This window comes from Meleagris gallopavo, chromosome 4, assembly GCF_905368555.1.
Source record: "Meleagris gallopavo chromosome 4, MGAL_WU_HG_1.1, whole genome shotgun sequence".
NCBI classification, from domain to species: Eukaryota; Metazoa; Chordata; class Aves; order Galliformes; family Phasianidae; genus Meleagris; species Meleagris gallopavo.
The window spans coordinates 18729803-18747795 of NC_139407.1; the positions used below are offsets into that span (position 1 = coordinate 18729803).

The 17993-nt window shown below is 41.5% G+C and overlaps 1 protein-coding gene across 4 annotated transcripts in view; it reads right to left on the reverse strand.

Moving 5' to 3' along the window:
* The window catches only part of ARHGEF38 (Rho guanine nucleotide exchange factor 38), a 39164-nt gene that overhangs the window by 6760 nt on the left and 14411 nt on the right, over positions 1 to 17993 (reverse strand). The window contains exons 4-10 of one of the 4 annotated variants that reach the window (XM_085222367.1): positions 15960 to 16107; positions 12868 to 12885; positions 8827 to 9026; positions 8180 to 8313; positions 6418 to 6522; positions 6011 to 6133; positions 1418 to 1738 (exon numbers count right to left, since the gene is read on the reverse strand). In XM_085222367.1, the coding sequence (XP_085078493.1) occupies positions 1418 to 1738; positions 6011 to 6133; positions 6418 to 6522; positions 8180 to 8313; positions 8827 to 9026; positions 12868 to 12885; positions 15960 to 16107 (1049 nt within the window). The remainder of the gene's footprint in view (positions 1 to 1417; positions 1739 to 6010; positions 6134 to 6417; positions 6523 to 8179; positions 8314 to 8826; positions 9027 to 12867; positions 12886 to 15959; positions 16108 to 17993) is intronic. The other 3 variants (XM_010709794.4, XM_085222368.1, XM_085222369.1) reach the window with 3 other exon arrangements.

The following is a 17993-nucleotide window of genomic DNA, read 5'->3' on the forward strand; positions in this document are numbered from 1 at the left end:
CAAGACGAAAGAAAGATCTGTTTAAGAAAAGTAACTAATGATTACTGTTAGATTTACAAGACATAGTGATTTAAATTGAATCATTAAAAAAATATTCTAAACAGCAACAAAAATGTAAATGAGCAGCTTTGCATTTATGGTACTGAGCCACCTGCTTTCAGATGCAAATGTATATCAGAGTGGCCCATGTGCTGCAAGGCTTAACCCACAGCTGTGTTTCTGTGAAACTGTGCTGATACCAGGTTAAAGACACATGGATACTCTGTCTGAGGCACTGGGTAAGTGCTTTTGATGTGTACCTAACTCCAAATATGTTTGCTGATATAAATAGGAAAAAAATGAGGGGAGGGAGAAGAATTAATTTTTTAGGAAATGCACCATAGAAAACAATGCTTGACAGAGCATATTCCAAAATACTTAATGGTCAAATTATAGGGATCCAATTTCTTCATGCAGAAAAAGCCTTTATATTCTCTTTGAACAGTGCAGCTCTGTATTGATCCTGATCTTTTCTCAATTTTTCAGTCCTTTCCTGCCTCTAAAGTCAGCCCTTGGAAAAGGATACTCCAGAAGGGCCTCACTGCAATGTGTTTCTTATGCAGAATCTTATCCAAACAGTGCCTAAACATGCCTCTGGTTCAGGTGAGTGGATTTGGAGGTATTGTCATAGCTCTTTTTCTCAGATCGCAAGTCCTCCAGGGGAGTGAAACTTTGTGTAATTTTCACACAAATTAATAATAGCTCCATAATCTTGAGGTAAGGCTTACAGTGCACAGAAAGAGTTGAGTAGGCTGGAAGAACTGATGCAGTTATCTTAGCTCCAATAGGCATCCTTGGTGGCTGTGACTACATAAGAGAAATTACTTTAACTTTCTAAAACTGCCAACACAGACAGAACTATACCTTACTGACTTGTCCTGCCATGCAGGAGCTTCTGCAGCGTATCTGGATTTAAAAGCAACTTGTTTTCCATAGAAATTATTTCATCAGATCTCCTTAGCCTTACACCTGCAGGTTTCTGCGTGACTCTGCAGCTCTAACACTAGGAGGAGAGTTCATGCACTTCCCTAGAATTTCTTTTCCTGTGTCTTCTAGGCTGTTCAGGGCAGACCTAAAGAAACCAAGGCTTAAATGCTACTAACTGTCTCTATTTTGCCCTATTGTCTCTCCACTGATATTGCTGGAGCAGCTGTATTATGGTCATTCTCAATAAAAGGTGCAAGACTGACAAAATTCAAGCTGAGAACTTAACCTTTGCTGAGCTTGCAAAGGGAAGAAAAAAAAAATTGATTGTGCTCAGCAAAACAATCAAAATCACAGTAGCTTTTAGGCATGTGTCCTACACACCGTACCCAAGGCATACAGAAAGAAAAAAAGAGAGATAAATAGGGCTTATGCCTAATTATAATGTACTTACTGGAACAGGCACCACCACAGCAGAATTTGATTGAAGTGCTGCAGACATAATACTTCTGAGGAGAGTAATGAAGCAATACAAACAGTTCAACACAATCTTTTTGGCTGTTCTGTTGAATACCTGAAGTTCTTCCACTAGCTGTGCATTTAAAGCCTCGTAGTCTTTCTTTGCTAGATCAAGCTCTTCTCCTGGTGACCTCTGGAGGTAGCTGTTGTAGTCCAACAATTTGTCATAGCGCTTCTGGATGAGCTTCTGTGGGCCTGAAAACAAGGCTTGTAGTGCTGAGAGAGGAGTCAAAACAACCTTGTCTAGTTGAGTCATCTGGAAAGATATATAACAGACCCACACGTTACTTCATTCTCACAGTTCTTCAGACACAGTAACAGGTTCAACCTGATTGCAGCCCATCAAGAATCTGTTATTGACCCTTCCCAAAGCATTGCTGTCAGAGGCAGCTTCACAGCACAGGGTGTAGCATGAGTTAGAAATCCTTCGTAATGGTGCAAAGGAGGGGTAGGGGATAACAGATCTGCAGCTTACAGTGTCTGATAATGGAAATGGTCCCCTGGAGCCCATAGCCTGTGTTACTGTCCTTTGTGATAGCATGGAGGAAAGACCAAGCAAAGATCAGTGAAGGATAACCATGAGGACTGAAACTGAAGAGTAGATGATTGTGCTTTTCAGTGCCTTGTGGTGCTGCACTCGAGTAAAACTGAGAATTCCAGTTAATATAAACCCTAGAGGTATTGTTAAATGGCAATGATAGTTGTTGTTTCAAAGGATATCAAAACTTCCTTTTTTTTTTTGCTTTTATTTTTTCCTGTAAATAGCAGTAAATCAATTCCTGTTTAAGCAAACACAGACACTGATTAAAAAAAAAAATCCTTCTTACACATTCCTAATAGCCTCTAATCGTCTCAAAGGATTAATATTGCACTAAAAAATATATTTTTGATAGTCACATGTTGTAATATAGCACAGACTTTTGATGAGTAAACCTCATTGTCAAGTTAAAGCCCCTGAATGTTCTATGTGAAATAACTTGCTGGATCAAGTGTGGGAATAAAAAGGAAGCCATCCCTCTTCCCCTTCATAGCACACCACGGTTCAGGGCACATCTGTTTTAGGACCAGGAGTGCTCTCCCATGGCCAAGATGCTGTGCACTGGCTGCTAGCTTCTGTCTTATTTCCACTTGAAAGCAGTTTTTGATGTGTTAAAGAAAAAGTTTTTTCCAAACTGCTGCTCTTGATTTCCAGAAATGAAGGGGCTATTGTGGATTTCTGCCCTAAAGTTTTCCCTAAAATACGAGAGAGAGGAAAGTATCCATTACTGACAAATGCAGAAAGGGGAAAAAAAAAAATTAACATGAGCCTATTACTGAGATCTCCATTGATAACATACATGTAAACATCTGCTCACCATGCAAAGTGAGGACATTATTAGTTTTTTTTAAATATATATAGGATAAAGACTGTATGAAATGTAAGACAAACAAGTAGAAAACAAGTTAACATAGTTATTAAAAATTTCCACAGTTAAAATTAAGTCAGACTTCAGGCCTGATGGGTCCTGAGGCAGTGTCTTACAAAGTGTCTTCCTGAAAAATGGTTTTATGTTTCACCTGCTGTGGACTTTCTTCTGCTGCTTTGCTGGTTCTGGAAGTGGGGTGGGGAAGGGTGTCTTCCATACTGCACGCTCATCATTCAGTGTGATAGAGGGATTCCTTTTCCTCCCTTCATGTACTCATTCATTTTAAAGATATTGAAAAGATATTTCTGATTATTAAGTTTAATTTTTCAGTTTCTTTGTAAATTCTGGAACTACAAAGAAAAGGAAATTACACCATCTCACTTCCCTTTCATCAGACTAAGGAAAGCATAAGAAAACCTCCACCTCTGAACTTTACCAGGTTGAACTGTTTGAAGCAGCAGCCTGCCCCATTTTGAAGAGACATTTCAGTCTATCTTAGTAGAGTCAGATATTAGAGTTCCTTTGGACTCTGAAAGCAAGAGACTGGTTGAAAAGCTTGAAGTTTTTTCAGAGTTGGGTTACTGTTTTTTAACTGTTATAGGCTACATCCAAGTTGTTCACATTTTCCCTATACTAAGGATAGTAAATTGCTTGAAAAGGTAATAAAGCTGAAATTTTCTTGGATCTATGATTCCAGGAACTAATAGATCAGGACTATGCAGCAAAGATTTAAAAAAATAAAATAAATTAAAAAAATAAAAAATCACTATAACACTGTGAATATTGGTTAAGAAAACTAGAAAAAACAGATCTGCGGCTCCTGTCTAAAGCTCAGCAGAAGCATGCAAACTTAGCATGATGATTTTAGTTTAATCCTAGGAACTTGCAAAGTTTTCTTTAGTTTTTTAGGGAAAATACATTTTACTTGGACTAAATTTTCTTATTTCCTATTGCAACTTATACAAAGAAACACTCATCTTTCCCAGTGGATTCCTAAGCTCAGGATCGGTGCGTCCTTGTGAGCAAGAAATTGGGAAAATGTGCCAGGACACCTGTGTGGATGAGCAAGGAGCTCATGCACAAACTCAAAGGAAAGACGAAGGTCCATGAAATGTGGAAAAAGGGTCTGACCACTTGGGAAGAATACAGGAATGTAGTCAGGGCCTGCAGGGATGCAACGAGAAAGGCTAAAGCTCGCCTGGAATTGAATCTGGCTAAAGTGATAAAGGATAATAAAAAAGGCTTCTTCAAGTATGTTAACAGCAAAAGGAAAACTAGGGAGAATGTGAGCCCTTTACTAAGTGAGGGGGGGGTTCTGGTAATGGGGGATGCTGAGAAGGCAGAGATACTGAATGCCTTCTTTACTTCCGTCTTCAGTGAAAAGGCTCTCCCTCAGGCTTCCCACATCCTGGAGGTTAGTGAGAGGATCTGGGGAATGGGAGATTTCCCTTTAGTCAGGAAAGAGGACGTGCGTGAGCGCCTAGGCAGTACTAAGGTCCACAAGTCCATGGGACCTGATGGGGTGCATCCACGTGTGCTGAGGGAGCTGGCGAATGCCATTGCCGAACCGCTCTCCATCATTTTTGAGAGGTCTTGGATAACAGGGGAGGTCCCTGAAGACTGGAGGATAGCCAATGTCACTCCGGTCTTCAAAAAGGGCAAGAAGGAAGATCCGGGTAATTATAGGCCTGTCAGCCTCACCTCTGTCCCTGGAAAGGTGATGGAACAGCTTGTGCTGGATACCATCTCCAGACAACTGGAAGAAAAGGAGGTTATCAGGAGTAATCAGCATGGGTTCACCAAGGGGATGTGGTGCTCGACCAACCTGGTGGCCTTCTATGATGCTGTCACATGCTGGGTGGATGGGGGAAGGGCGGTAGATGTAGTCTACCTTGATTTTAGAAAAGCATTTGATACTGTCTCCCACAACATCCTTATAACAAAGCTGAGGAAGTGTGGGATAGACGAGTGGATAGTGAGGTGGGTTGAGAACTGGCTGACTGGCAGAGCGCAGAGGGTTGTCGTTGGCGGTGCAGAGTCTGGCTGGAGACCTGTAACCAGTGGTGTCCCCCAGGGGTCTGTGCTGGGTTTGGTCTTGTTCAACATCTTCATCAATGACCTTGATGAGGGGATAGTAGCCACTCAGCAAGTTTGCTGATGATACGAAGCTGGGAGGATTGGCTGACACGCCTGAAAGCTCTGCTGCCATTCAGCGAGACCTGGACAGGCTGGAGAGCTGGGCAGTAAGAAACCAGATGAGGTTCAACAAAAGCAAGTGTAGGGTCTTACACCTAGGGAGGAATAATTGCATGCACCAATACAGGCTGGGGGATGAGCTGCTGGAGAGGAGCTCTGCAGAGAGGTACCTGGGTGTCCTGGTGGACGACAGGTTGGCCATGAGCCAGCAGTGTGCCCTCGTGGCCAAAAAGGCCAATGGCACTCTGCATTAAAAAGAGCGTGTCCAGCAGGTCGAGGGAGGTGATCCTCCCCCTCTACTCTGCCCTGGTAAGGCCTCATCTGGAGTACTGTGTCCAGGTCTGGGCTCCCCAATACAAAAAAGATAGGGATCTCTTGGAAAGAGTCCAGCGGAGGGCCTCAAAGATGGTGAAGGGCCTGGAGCATTTCTCCTATGAAGAAAGGCTAAGTGAACTGAGTCTGTTTAGCCTTGAGAAAAGACGACTGAGAGGGGACCTGATCCAGGTTTATAAATATCTGAGGTGTGGCGGCCATAGCGGTGAGGCCAGTCTCTTTTCAGTGGTACGTGGAGACAGGACGAGGGGAAATGGACATAAGCTGCAGCATAGGAAGTTTTGCACGAATGTGCGTAAGAACTTTTTCACGGTGAGGGTGACGGAGCACTGGAACAGGCTGCCCAGGGAGGTTGTGGAGTCTCCTTCTCTGGAGATATTCAAGTCTCGCCTGGACGCCTACCTGTGCGACCTGGTGTAGGGAACCTGCTTTGGCAGGGGGGTTGGTCTCGATGATCTCTAGAGGCCCCTTCCAACCCCTACGATTCTGTGATTCTGTGATAAGGTTTTTTTGCTCCTTCTTGCCCTGAGTCTTCCTCGCATACTCTCAGTCACACTGTTATCTATGTAATGTTGGACATTGCATAAACTCACAAGGTCTTCACAGAGATTTGCAGAGTTGTTCATTTTCTTTGAGTTTTTGTTAGCTTCGTCGTCTTTCTCTTGCAAGATCTCCTGAAGCCCAGTTATATTCTGTGCAGCCAGATGTATGGAATCCTAAACGAGAAGATGGTAGGAAGATGAAAATGGTTTATGATTTATATAATGTGCTGCACACGCTCATGTAGATACTGCAGTAATATTGATGGAATCAGAAATATTTTCCATCTCTCATACCTATTTGTTTTTTTCTGTGCAGTTTCCAGCCATTTGGGGGTTGTTTACTGTGAAAATATTTTCCTGTGTTTTACCTATTTTCAATGCAAACTGTTGAAGGATAAAATTGTTAATGTTCAACTGAAAAAAGTTGTGCCCCAGATTGCATAAAACCATGTACCTACCTGTAGGTGCTGTAAGGATAATGAAATGTTCTTCACGCATGATTTCACAGTCTTCTCTAAGCTTCGAAACAACTTTTCTTCCTTATTGAATGTCTGATCTTTCACCTAAATCAGATGTTTTTACTGTTATTTTGGAGTCTGGCTAATGAAAGAAATCTCTAGAGCTCTGCTGGAAAAACCTCAAGCCTTCCCTAAATTCCTCCCTTTGAAAATAGAACAGATTAGTCCCTAGTTCTCCCAAACTCTGATCTGAATCCAAGAAAAGTCAAAGGCACTGGACAACATGACAGAGATTTTAAGTTCTGCCAAACCTTGTGGAAGCAGGGCGTTGCTTTATTATAAGCACATCTACATGTATCAATAGAAATATCTTTTTTTATATATTTTTGCTGCATTTGGGGAAACGATGCTGAAAATATGACATAAAATATGATATACTTTTATGTCACGGTATTGTTTCCTTTAGTGCTCATGTGTGTAATGGAGAGATTTCTCCCAGGCAGGCTGTAGGTGGAGCTGTTACCTCTAGAGCAACGTCAGCTCTTCAGCTTGTAACCTCACTAGCTGGAAACAGGCTGCTTTTACTTTTTTAATGCTGTCTATAGAAACCCTGAAAATACGTTTATTTCTGCCTAACTTTTAGTTAAGGAATTTGAGAAATCTCAAACCTATTTTTCAGGGGTTTTGCTGTAAGGGTCACAGCATGTTTCAGAGATGTGAATTGAAAACTTTAATTAAGCAGGAGAGAGGGCTGAATCTATAACGTACATCTTGAGTCTAAGATGATTCTCAAATATTTTAAGCTCAATTAAAAAAATGGAAAATGAACCTTCTTTAAAAAAAGAAAAAAATACCTCTCCTCTTAGTCCCATTTAATTTTACATTTCTCTGAATTTATAGCTTTGTCAGTGCTCCAGTCTGTCATGGGGTTTTGTGGGAAAACCAGCAAAAATACAGAAATTTCCACTGTGCAAATAAATGAGCAGAAAAAAAGTAAATGTGGGTAGTTTGCGTCAGAGAAAGGCAGGAAACCACTGGTAAACAACAAAACAGGAAAAAATGGCACAGATCTTGTAAAGTCACATCTAGAAAGGCAAATGACCTTGTATAACCAGTAGTCTTGTGCAGAGAGAGATGATTTTCAAGGTCAGTTATAATTGATTTTCTTTGAGATTCAGATTGAAGTTTTTCTGAAAATGTTTATCCTGGTAGGTTTTGAACTTGGAATTATGAAGGAGCATTTTGGTTTTGCCCACCTAGCACCTACTGGATTTATCAGAGAGTTCTTTGCCTTTAGTAGTTTTGATGTTTACAGGTTCTTAGGCATGTAGAGGCAAACCCTATGATCTTTACTAATTGGGACTATAAGTCATCTTCCTTAGAGGACTCAGAGCATGAAGGTTGGGATGGACAGTAAGACACCCAGCATGTGTTCATAGCTCAACAATAACTATTGCCAGTCCAACCACAAAGAGCTGAAGCTGACTTTCACAAAAATACTGGTCACTTCCTCTCTGCTGAAGATCACAAGCTTGAGAAACTCTTAGATAAAAGAGGAAAGGATAAAGAATACATTATCTTGTTTTCTATTTCAATCACAGAGATCTTTCCTGTCTTATGTGACACTCAGAAAATGACTTTATAAATGATGCAGGAAAAAAGCGACACCACAAACTGTATTTTTAAAATGTTTTTAGAAACGCCTGTGCAAAAGCAGTACTGAAGCTGTCAATGCAAATCTGCAGTTGGGTGAGTTAAGTACCTGAGGTTCTCCTCCTGTCAGTATTTTCAGATGACTGGTGACCCTCTTGGATTTCTTGCTAATGGAGTGAATATTCAGTCGAGAAAACTTTTCTTTAAGGGTTTCATCATCATCATTCCTCTTATACTTCAGCACTGCAGGCAGAGAATTTCATGACACTAATAATCTGTATATATCTGTATGGGGCTTTTCATAGGAATGGGGGCACAAATATGAAACCGTTTGAGACCAGACACTTTGATGTCACTTGCTGTAATCTTGTGTCAAAATGCTTGAGATTATGAAAAACCCTGTTATCAATACTAGCCTTGAGAATATTGAAGCAAGGCTTCAATGCAGCAAGTCTATAAGAAACAGCACTATCACTGCATCTTAATTATTATTGGTGTTTGCAGCTGCATTACTGATGATGAACATGGGTATCCTTTTATCATTTTCATGTTTTGGGAATCTGCATCCTTTGTCAGGTAACATAGCTGGCTGAGGACAAGTGACATTAAGGCATCTGTTATTTTGCTGAAACCCAGTGTATTGCACAACTTAAGTAACACCAACGAAAACTGTTGTGGCATTATGACTGGAGTTGAAACCTCTCTTGTAACTGCCAGCCCAAACTGACAAAAAAATTCACTGTTTTTTTTCCTTACCTAAATCTTTCCTCCTTTTGAGTTCATTGATGTTCACGTTAATATTTTTCATAGCAGAAAGGGCCTCTTGTAGTGCTTTGTGGTCAGCGTGAGAAGCAGGAGTTGAATTCAACAGTTCACAGAGTAACAAGGGATATTTCATTACCCGCTGTACTGGCTTGATCATCAGGGATCCCATGTCCATTAGATTTGGCTTTCCTCTATAATTTATACCAAGAAAAAGTCACATAAGGAGAAACTCCTTGGAGACAAAAACTTCTTGTATTTCTGTCTAGTCATTGAAGCTGCTGCCTTTTATATCCTTCAATTGAGCTTTCAACTACAGAAAATATCAAAACCAGAGCAGTGCTTTGCACTGAGTCATAGAAGTGCAATCACCACTTAAGTCAAAAAATAAGATACATCTGTCAGGAAACACAGGCTGTTGCAAATGAAACCATCCTCCCGCCCCCTCAATGAGAAATACACACCAGGTCTGAGTTTTCTGTATTTTCAGCAATTTGCCATACTGCTTAGACATCGGCTCTGAAACTGGCCCACTCAGTCTGAGGGGTGTGTATGGTGCAATTTGCACGGCACCCAAAAAGGGAGATGTAGGTGGAAGAGCAAATAACAGGAAGCTTGAGAAATACAAGCAAATGGGGCTACTACATCCTGCTCTGGCCCCCTAAGCCTTAAAATTGCAACATCTCCACATTGTGAGTAACTGAGATGCCTGCTCACTGCTGCATCCCTTCTCGCAACACCTTTCAGTTTGCCAGTATAAGCTTTGCCATCCTTTACCTGCTGTTTTTCTGTGCTGGCTTTCAGGAGGTGACATCACAATACTGAGGTTTTGGCAGCAGGACAGAGGAGTCCTTGTCTCTCCTCATTCTAGCATTCTCCTGAGCAAACCTGGGAATGCTGCAGCATCACCAGCGCTCCCATGAACTACCCCAGACTCACAGTTGCCCCTTGGAACTGCGAGCAAGTTGGTGGGAATGGTGTGAGACAGTAGAGCAGAGCAAGGCTTCCATCTGCATGCCCAAAAAGGCTGTCTTGGAGGGAAGGAGCCGGTCTGACAATAACTGTGCAAAAGCTAATGCTAGGCAAAGAAGGGTTTCCGAATGAGGAAAGGCAGAATAAAACAAAATAGAAGGAAAGTACAAAAAGCAGAGAAGATCCACTCAGATTTGCAGGCTGACATCTATTGTTTTGTGAGCAGAAAGAGCAGAAGAAGGAAAAAAAAAGGCTTTCATTCCCACTTTTATATGTATGAAAAGTACAAGAGCCAATCCTTACTGCTGACTAATTAACTAACAATTTGAATGCCTTTGAGAAGAGACATCTGCATATTTAAACCATCTCTCTTGCACAGACATTATCTGCAAAAAGTTCTGCATGAAAAAAAATTAACAGTAGATGCCTTTTAAAGCTTCTTGATGTCCCCAAACCTTCTTATCATTTCAATCCCCCTCGTTTCCCCCGTATCCTACATTAAATATATAGAGCTATTTTCCCTTCTTTCAGCTTCTGGCAGCAATAATGAAAAAAGTCTTAAATTGTTATTGTTTTCTCTAAAAAGCCCCTTGAATGCAAATCTGTAGAAGCTGCCTCATGAATGGAAAAATCTTCAAGTATCTTCTCTTTATATAGTTGCACTTTGGACAGCTGCCCAAGTGATAAACAGCCCTCTGTTCACGTATCTGCATGACACAGTCTAGCAATATGGTTTGAGAGATAGTAGGTTTGTTGTAAGATAATGACTCCCTGGGGCACCGACTGCCACAAAGTTCAACTCCTCTAATTCTCCTCAGTGAGATTATCTGCTGATCTCCACTCTCCCTGGATGAGTCCCGTTTCCAGTGGGCCCAGCAAACACGCACTCGGCAGCCAGGCAGGACGTGGCCCCACCACACGACCAAAACAGGCTTGTGACATCCACTGTGCAGAGAATTAAGTTGGTAATTCGTTTGCAGTGCTGCTTCTGCCTCTCCCCCCATCTTATCATGAATTTAGCAAGTATTCTAGGTTATAAGTAGCTGCGCTAATCTCATCGCAGATTCTCAGTGTAGCTCTGCAGAGCATGCAGCTGGCTTAGCTGCAGTGAGCTTCATGGCATACCCTGCCTCCCTCCTTACAACAAAGCAAGCTCACAGATGCAGAAGGACTCCCACCAGTTTAAAAAATACATGGTGGTGAGCTGTGCAAAGAGAGGGGATCCAGGGTTTAGTTTCACACACTTTTGCTGTCTAGCAGGTAGGTCCTGTGGTGAGCGTGACAGCCAGTTTGGTATCGCAGGGCTGAGGATGGTGTTGTGTTCAGCCTGGCAGCTCTGAAATTGTGTGCACGCATCACAGGCTGCAGCACGTCTCAAAGACTTGAGTTTTACAATTTACTATGTGTGAGCTCATATTAGCACAAAACAGGCAGGGCAAATAATTTGCTGTGCTGTAAGGCTCTCATGCAAACCCAGGGATTTCACTGAGGCTGCACAGTTATTAATCCAAGCAGAATCCAACCAATCTAGTTGATAGCAATGAGCAGCTTTGTCTGATATTTGTATAATTGTTTTCTTGATCACACTTGAATGAAAAACAACCTGGGAGATGGTTTGAGGGGAGTTATGCCATGCTTTCCAACTCGAACACAGAGCAGACTGAACAGACTTTCAGGTGCAGTTCTGCCCACGTCTTGCTGTGACTCCACAACTTTTGAAGTGCAAGAGATGGCATTTCGGCATGCCCTGCCTGTGTGCCTGCAGGGTGAACACAAATGCCACCAAGTCATGCAAGGCAGCCAAGCTCAGGGAGGGTTCTTGAGCTGAACATCATTCCTTGTGCAGCTTTACAAGAGCTAGTTTCAGCTCAAGAAGTGTGCTGTATCCCACACTCCACTGCAAACTGAAGGAGAAAGCTAGGCATTAACTTCTGGGAGGGTAGTGCAAGGCAGAGCAGCCAGTCTTGTGTTATTTCTACACACACTTATCTTATTGTTACTTATTGTTACTCTGGGTGTTTGGTGTTCCTCCTAGGACCTCCACCCCTTTTTAGAAAGGAGTATAGAATATCCTTTATCAAAACCAGTGCAAATAAAGTACTTTCAATCACAGAATAAATCTTGAAAACCCCAACCTAGGATTTCAACACGTAAATCCTTTGAAGTCTATTTTACATTGACCTATTTATGATGTCCGACTGACTAATTCTCTGATTTTACAGATGTTTCTCTCCTACCCACATAAAGCACACCTGCTTCTCTTTTCTCTTAACATTTCTGTCTGGGTTGTAATCATTTTCTTCGGTTCAGCTAACCCCTTCTCTTACCTCTCCCTGCAGGTAAATTTAGGAGGTATTGTATTTCAAGGATCTAGACTTGCTGGATATCCAAAACCACAGCCCTGATAAACCCTCCCTTAAAGCTTTTCAAAAATGTCACATTTGGCACAGAAGTCCCTTAAGCAGAAGGTATCTGAAGCTGGTTGAGTGTTCTGGCAAGTGTTGCCAGACATTTGTTCTTTTCTGATATTCCTACAGCCATTGTCAGAGGGAAGCTTCTCAGAAAGATGGATTTCTAATATATTTAGGGCTACCAAAAGTGTCCTTACCTTAGAAATAGCTTTACCTGTCAGCCTGGTGTGTACTGAGCAGGCCTACAGATGCATAATGCAAAGCAATTGAAGAGTGCCTGGATTTTCAGATTTGACACTGCACTGTTGACAAGCACTGCCGAGGAGCTTGGAGCTCTCTAAGCACATTTATTAGACAACAAGGTGGTAGTAAAGGGCTCTGAATGAATTGGCATCCAAATTAAGTTGTTTCATAAACCACAAGTGTTGAAAGACATTGCAAAGCCAGTGCAGTTAGTAATTAGAAAACCAGACAGGCTTAGAGAAATTAAAACTGAGAGTGTTTTATCACATACGTGCTGAAGAAGTCTATGCATTCTACAGATATTGCTTAGTGTTCTTAAAATTTCCACATGTACAGTTTTAAGCATACTTAAGATAAATAAAAGATATTTAAAAGATTATTTTACACATGAAAAAGACATAGTACTTACTCTTCCTCATACATCTTTCTGCAAAAGAAAAGGAACAGAAATATATATTAGCTCCTCCTAAAAGGACTTATACAGATCATGGGCCAGATTCTCAGATACACCTTGGTGACAAAGAGCAGCTGTAACTGGCCAGTTAACTTAGGTTTATGGCTGCTGTGTGTCAGCAGAACTGCACAAAACAGCCAGAGGGTACCAATGAATCTGGCCCTACATCTTTTTGAAAGGACAACCCCAAATGAGAAAGGATTGTCAGGAACCTGGATTTCACCCAGCCTTCTCCTAACTCTATTAGAGAAGGCAGCTTGAGTAACTGTGCTAGCAACATCAAATCCTTAGCACAAAGAGCAAAATTAAATGTCATTCCTACATTATTTTTATGTGAAAAAAAATACATTTTAGACTTTTAGGATAGAGAATCAATTAAGTTGTTCAACTTTTTAAGAAGCTATTTATCAACTGTCAGATCATCTCTTCAGAGTAGGATACTGTTGATATGCATACAGAAAGCAGCAGAGATGTACTGTTGTTTTTTGGAAACATGCAAACATGCACAGAGAATATTTTCCTCATGGTACAATTAAACTTGGAGAACTTCACCCAAATGCAAGGGAACTAGTATGAAATGGGGAGGTTGGTTGGCCCTGCATGTGACAGGGGGGTTGGAGATTCATGATTCTTGAAGTCCCTTCCAACCCTGGCCATTTTGTGATTCTGTGATTCTGTGGAACCACAATGTCCCTTCACCTCTGCATGAGACTCTTCTGGTATTGAGTGTTGACATCATATAATCAGCCACTGCTTTCTGACCACCTGCACTTTAATCTCCTTGCCTATCAGCAGCCAGAGGAGCATCTGGAAGCTGGTGTTTTCACTGCTTCTGCACCATCAGCTCTTTGAGTACTTCTGACATCCCTCTGCCCCTGTAATAGTTGACCAAGATACTTCAGACTGAGAGCACAATAGGTAGTTGCCAGCATCCTTTCATTTTTACCAGCTGCATTTCTTTGGCTAAGCTAGCAAACAACATTCCCGTTTTGCATAATCACTGCTGAAACATGGCTTTCTACATAATTTGGATTTGCACATGTCTCCATGCAGACACCTACATTTTGGGATGGAATTTCTCCCCTTTAGTCAACAGGAGGCGTAGGAATCTAAGCATGGCTAATTAAATCTGATTTGTCTGTATAGATGTGCAGAGGGCTACTTGCAAATTCATCTTGATAGAGAAGTTGTTTTTTATAAGGCAGAATATTACTCAGCTGAGGAACAGAAGTCTCTTGCTAGACCTCTTTTTTTTTTTTTTTTTTTCAATGTAATGGTATTCTTCCCAAGGAAAAAAGAAAAGATGTAAGAAGTAAACAGTTCTCAAGAACAATAGTCACTGGCCCCCATATATTACATCTTACAATATAAAACAGTCTGTAACTTATTTGGTAAAATTCGTACCTAATTTTCTTCCTAGGACAAGTACTCTCTCATCAGAATAAAAGGTTTAGGTGACCACAACTGTGCATTTGAGTGTGCACTTTCAAGTCTTAATATTTGAACTGGCTGCTATTTCTAGCCACTGGGAGAAAAGTGCAACATAGTATACATGAAATGGCATTTTTCCTTGGTTCCTCTTTAAAAGCCAATCAGAAAAGTACAAGACAAAATGAGGCTTCATTTTGGGGAAGATTCATTGCTTCCTGCTACCAAAGGCTGTAATGGTTCAGCATAAAATATCCTTTCTCTTCACAAATCCCACCCGCGATGATGGAACAGAAGCCTCTCCTACTGCCTCTGGAATTCAAGTGGCAGCATCCACCCCAGCACATACACGGATGCTGTCTTTTATGTTTATCTCCTCCCATATCCTCTTGCCTCAGCAGAAGGAATGAGTGAATGACAGGGACAACTTTTCTTGATTAGCCAGAAAAGAATACTGTAGGAGTCAGCAACTGAAACACCCCCTTAGGGGAGATACCTGGCCATCCCTTAGCCTGAAAGCCAGAGTTTATATGAAAATCTATTTCTTTCAGCTTTCAAAGTGACTGAAGCCTCAGTACTCTGAACATATATTTGGTTATGTATTTACTACCTGGCCATGGTACACAAAGTCTTATTTTCTGTATAACCTGTCTTTAAAGTAAACATTTATCTTTTAATTTTGTTCATGTTTTCTTCTGCTACTATTCCCAGATTTCACTCAGCTATACTTTCCATCTCCTAACACATCTCTGCTGACTGATCACTAGCTAGGGTATAACTGAACTATCTGTTGCTGATGTACACTCTATTAATTATTTGTGATAGCTTTGCATTTCTTGTGGAAGTGCACAGCACCAGCCTTTTCTGGAGCTGGAGGGAGACCTATGGTCTGAAGGACTGGGGTATGCTCCCTCCTGACAGCTCTGTGCAAGATTTTTGAGAAAGTGAGGGAATAAGGGAGCTCGCAAGTGAAGAGATGCGCTCCTCATAGAGAAAGCGAGCTGGTTCTCAGCATGCAGGAGGAAGCCACGCTGGAGGAAAGACAGAGCCATTTTTCTGCTGCATCCCCAGTACGTTTCCCCCAGGGGCTGGTGCTGAAGGCAATGGCATGAAGGAAATTCCACTGGTGGGACCTGACAGCTTGTTTCAACATAGGCCACTTTCAAATACCCTCATCGTGAGGTGTCAAGCATAGCTGCAGATCTCTGGGGCCTTACAGTGGGGGTCTAGAAACACCAGTATGTGTGAATAGCTCCACTGCGTGCCATTTTAATCCAGGCAATAGAATCACTGAAAATGGGGCCAGTGCGTTTCCTAGGAGCTGGGCAAGGTGTTCCCAGCAGCCCATTATATGATGCAGCATTTCTTCTGCCGGTATGGGGCACTGAAGCTAAGGGAAGAGAAACCTTTCTTGTGCTATTTTTGGCCATCTTAGAGAGAAAGAAATCTAATCATGGCCCCTGGCTTGTCATCTTTTCATGAAAGCAGCATAAGCCAGAGCTTCCAGCAAGCCTCATAAAACTCTGGATTTACAGGGGACCTTTCATCTGCATCCATTTAAAATGTTCCCTGCCAGGCAACTGACTATGGACGGAAATCATCATTTGAAAAGATCTTACTTTAAGGACTGTACACAGTGTCTTAAATGCTGCTTCAGTTCTTCATCCTTTTCATAGGATTCCAGCATGGTATGTGCATCATCGTGGCGATAGCAATAGATTTTATATGTGTCTTCTAGTGGGCCTTTAATCTGCAAGAACACTTCCCCTGTTAAAGAGAAAAACAAAGCATGTCAAGCCAGACAACAGCATCTCAGAAGGAGTTTTATTATTCCACCACATTAGCCGTGAGCTAAAAAGGCTGCTTTCCACTTTACTTCCCTTAGAAATGATCTTGTGTGTTTATGTGCATTATTTATTACATGCATTTCTCAGCTGCTCATCTTTGTCACAGCCAGGCACCATTATACCAGTGTTAATGCACAAAAATTCCCCAGAGAACAGGGACAGAATCTCTGCACCCCTGCATATACAATCCCCTACTTCACTGCCCCACCTTAACACTCCTGCAGTGAGAACCAAACAGGAGAGCTCTGCTGCTAAGGAATGACTGTGGGCTGGCAGGAGAAACAAGTGTAAGGATATTCATTTTCCTTTTGACTTTTTTTTTTCGTCTGGATATGAACTTAAATGGGTTATAACAGGAATAATGACTCCATCTCCCATTAGCCATTTCATGTTTATCTGTTTTGCAGCATCCTGAAATGGCAGTTGTTAAGGCCTAGAGCGGGGAATCTTCCTCACATGACAGAGAACAACCTTCACCTTTTCCTCTAATGAATTAAAACCACTGTGGATTGCAGGCATTTCTGTACAGAATGAAAGGGGAAAGTATTTACATTTCTGATCCTCTGTTGCATTGTTTTTCCTGAAAAACAGTTGGGAATTTTAGAGGCACTGAAGTAGTCCTGCACCCATTTCTCATATAAGTTTGGTGCCTGTTTCTTTCAGCTTATAACTCCTGTGCTGCTTTCTGTGTATGTAAGAAATATTATCCAGGCAGAGAAAGCACGCTTCATCTCTTCTGCTGAGATATTCATTAGGCTCTCACACCCTAATGTAGCAGCATCCTGATCAGCATCCTTGGAAATGCACATAATAAACAATAGTGATGGTAAAAACTACTGTCTCAGGCAGGCATTTACAGAAAAATTACATCTACGTGGCAACCAGTCAGATGTTTTATAAACACTCCTGTTGAGTTATAGCCATGATTATTAAAGTTAAAAGCTGAGAACCACGTTAATTGGGAGCTCTATTCATTCACAGAGTGAGCACAAAGCTGTCAGGCATCCTGCCTCTTTCATCCTGACCGAAGTCGGCTGTTTCATAATACATTTCATTGAACTGCTCTGTCTTAGAGTGAAAAATGATTCAGTTACCACAGTAACACAGCTCTGGGTTTCTTCCCTAGCAGAGAAGGTTAACTGGGCTGTCTAATGCATGTTGGTTTCAAGGTGCGAACAAGAGAACAACAACAACCGAGTTAAGAACACAGAAGTTCATTTTAGTTACTGTAAGACCACAGTCAGAAAAGCATCTGCATCCTAAAGCTGCATCTTCTTTGGGTGCTGTCATCTCTGTTTTTCTCTCTATCTTGTGCTAAATGGTAATGCTGATGGCTGACAACACACACTGCATCCTGACTTCCCTGCAAACTCTACACAGGGCCTTATTTAGCCAACAGTGTAAGGGGAAACCATAACAAGCTTTCTCCTGATCCTGTGCCCTTGGCAGAGATGCTAAACTCTCACACTTATCATTAACTTTAAGCAGAGTGCTTAGCACAGCCCATAGTACATGGAGCTCTTAAGAGAGATTATATTTTCTGCAGCAAAAAAATGCAAACTGTACACTTAGGCTTCCCTTCAGCATATACTGGAGCCTGGAAATAGTCATTCTCTCCTCCAGAATGGAAAAGATGAGAATTCATTGGTGTATTGTGCCATAATGATAGATACTTTCATTTATGATAAAATAATGAGAGAAATTGTGTACTAATTTCATGGATGGGATCTTTTAAAAGCAGTTGGGGTCCTTAAGCCTAAATTTCTTCTTGGTTCTGGGATGTATAGATTGAGTCAGTTGAGCACT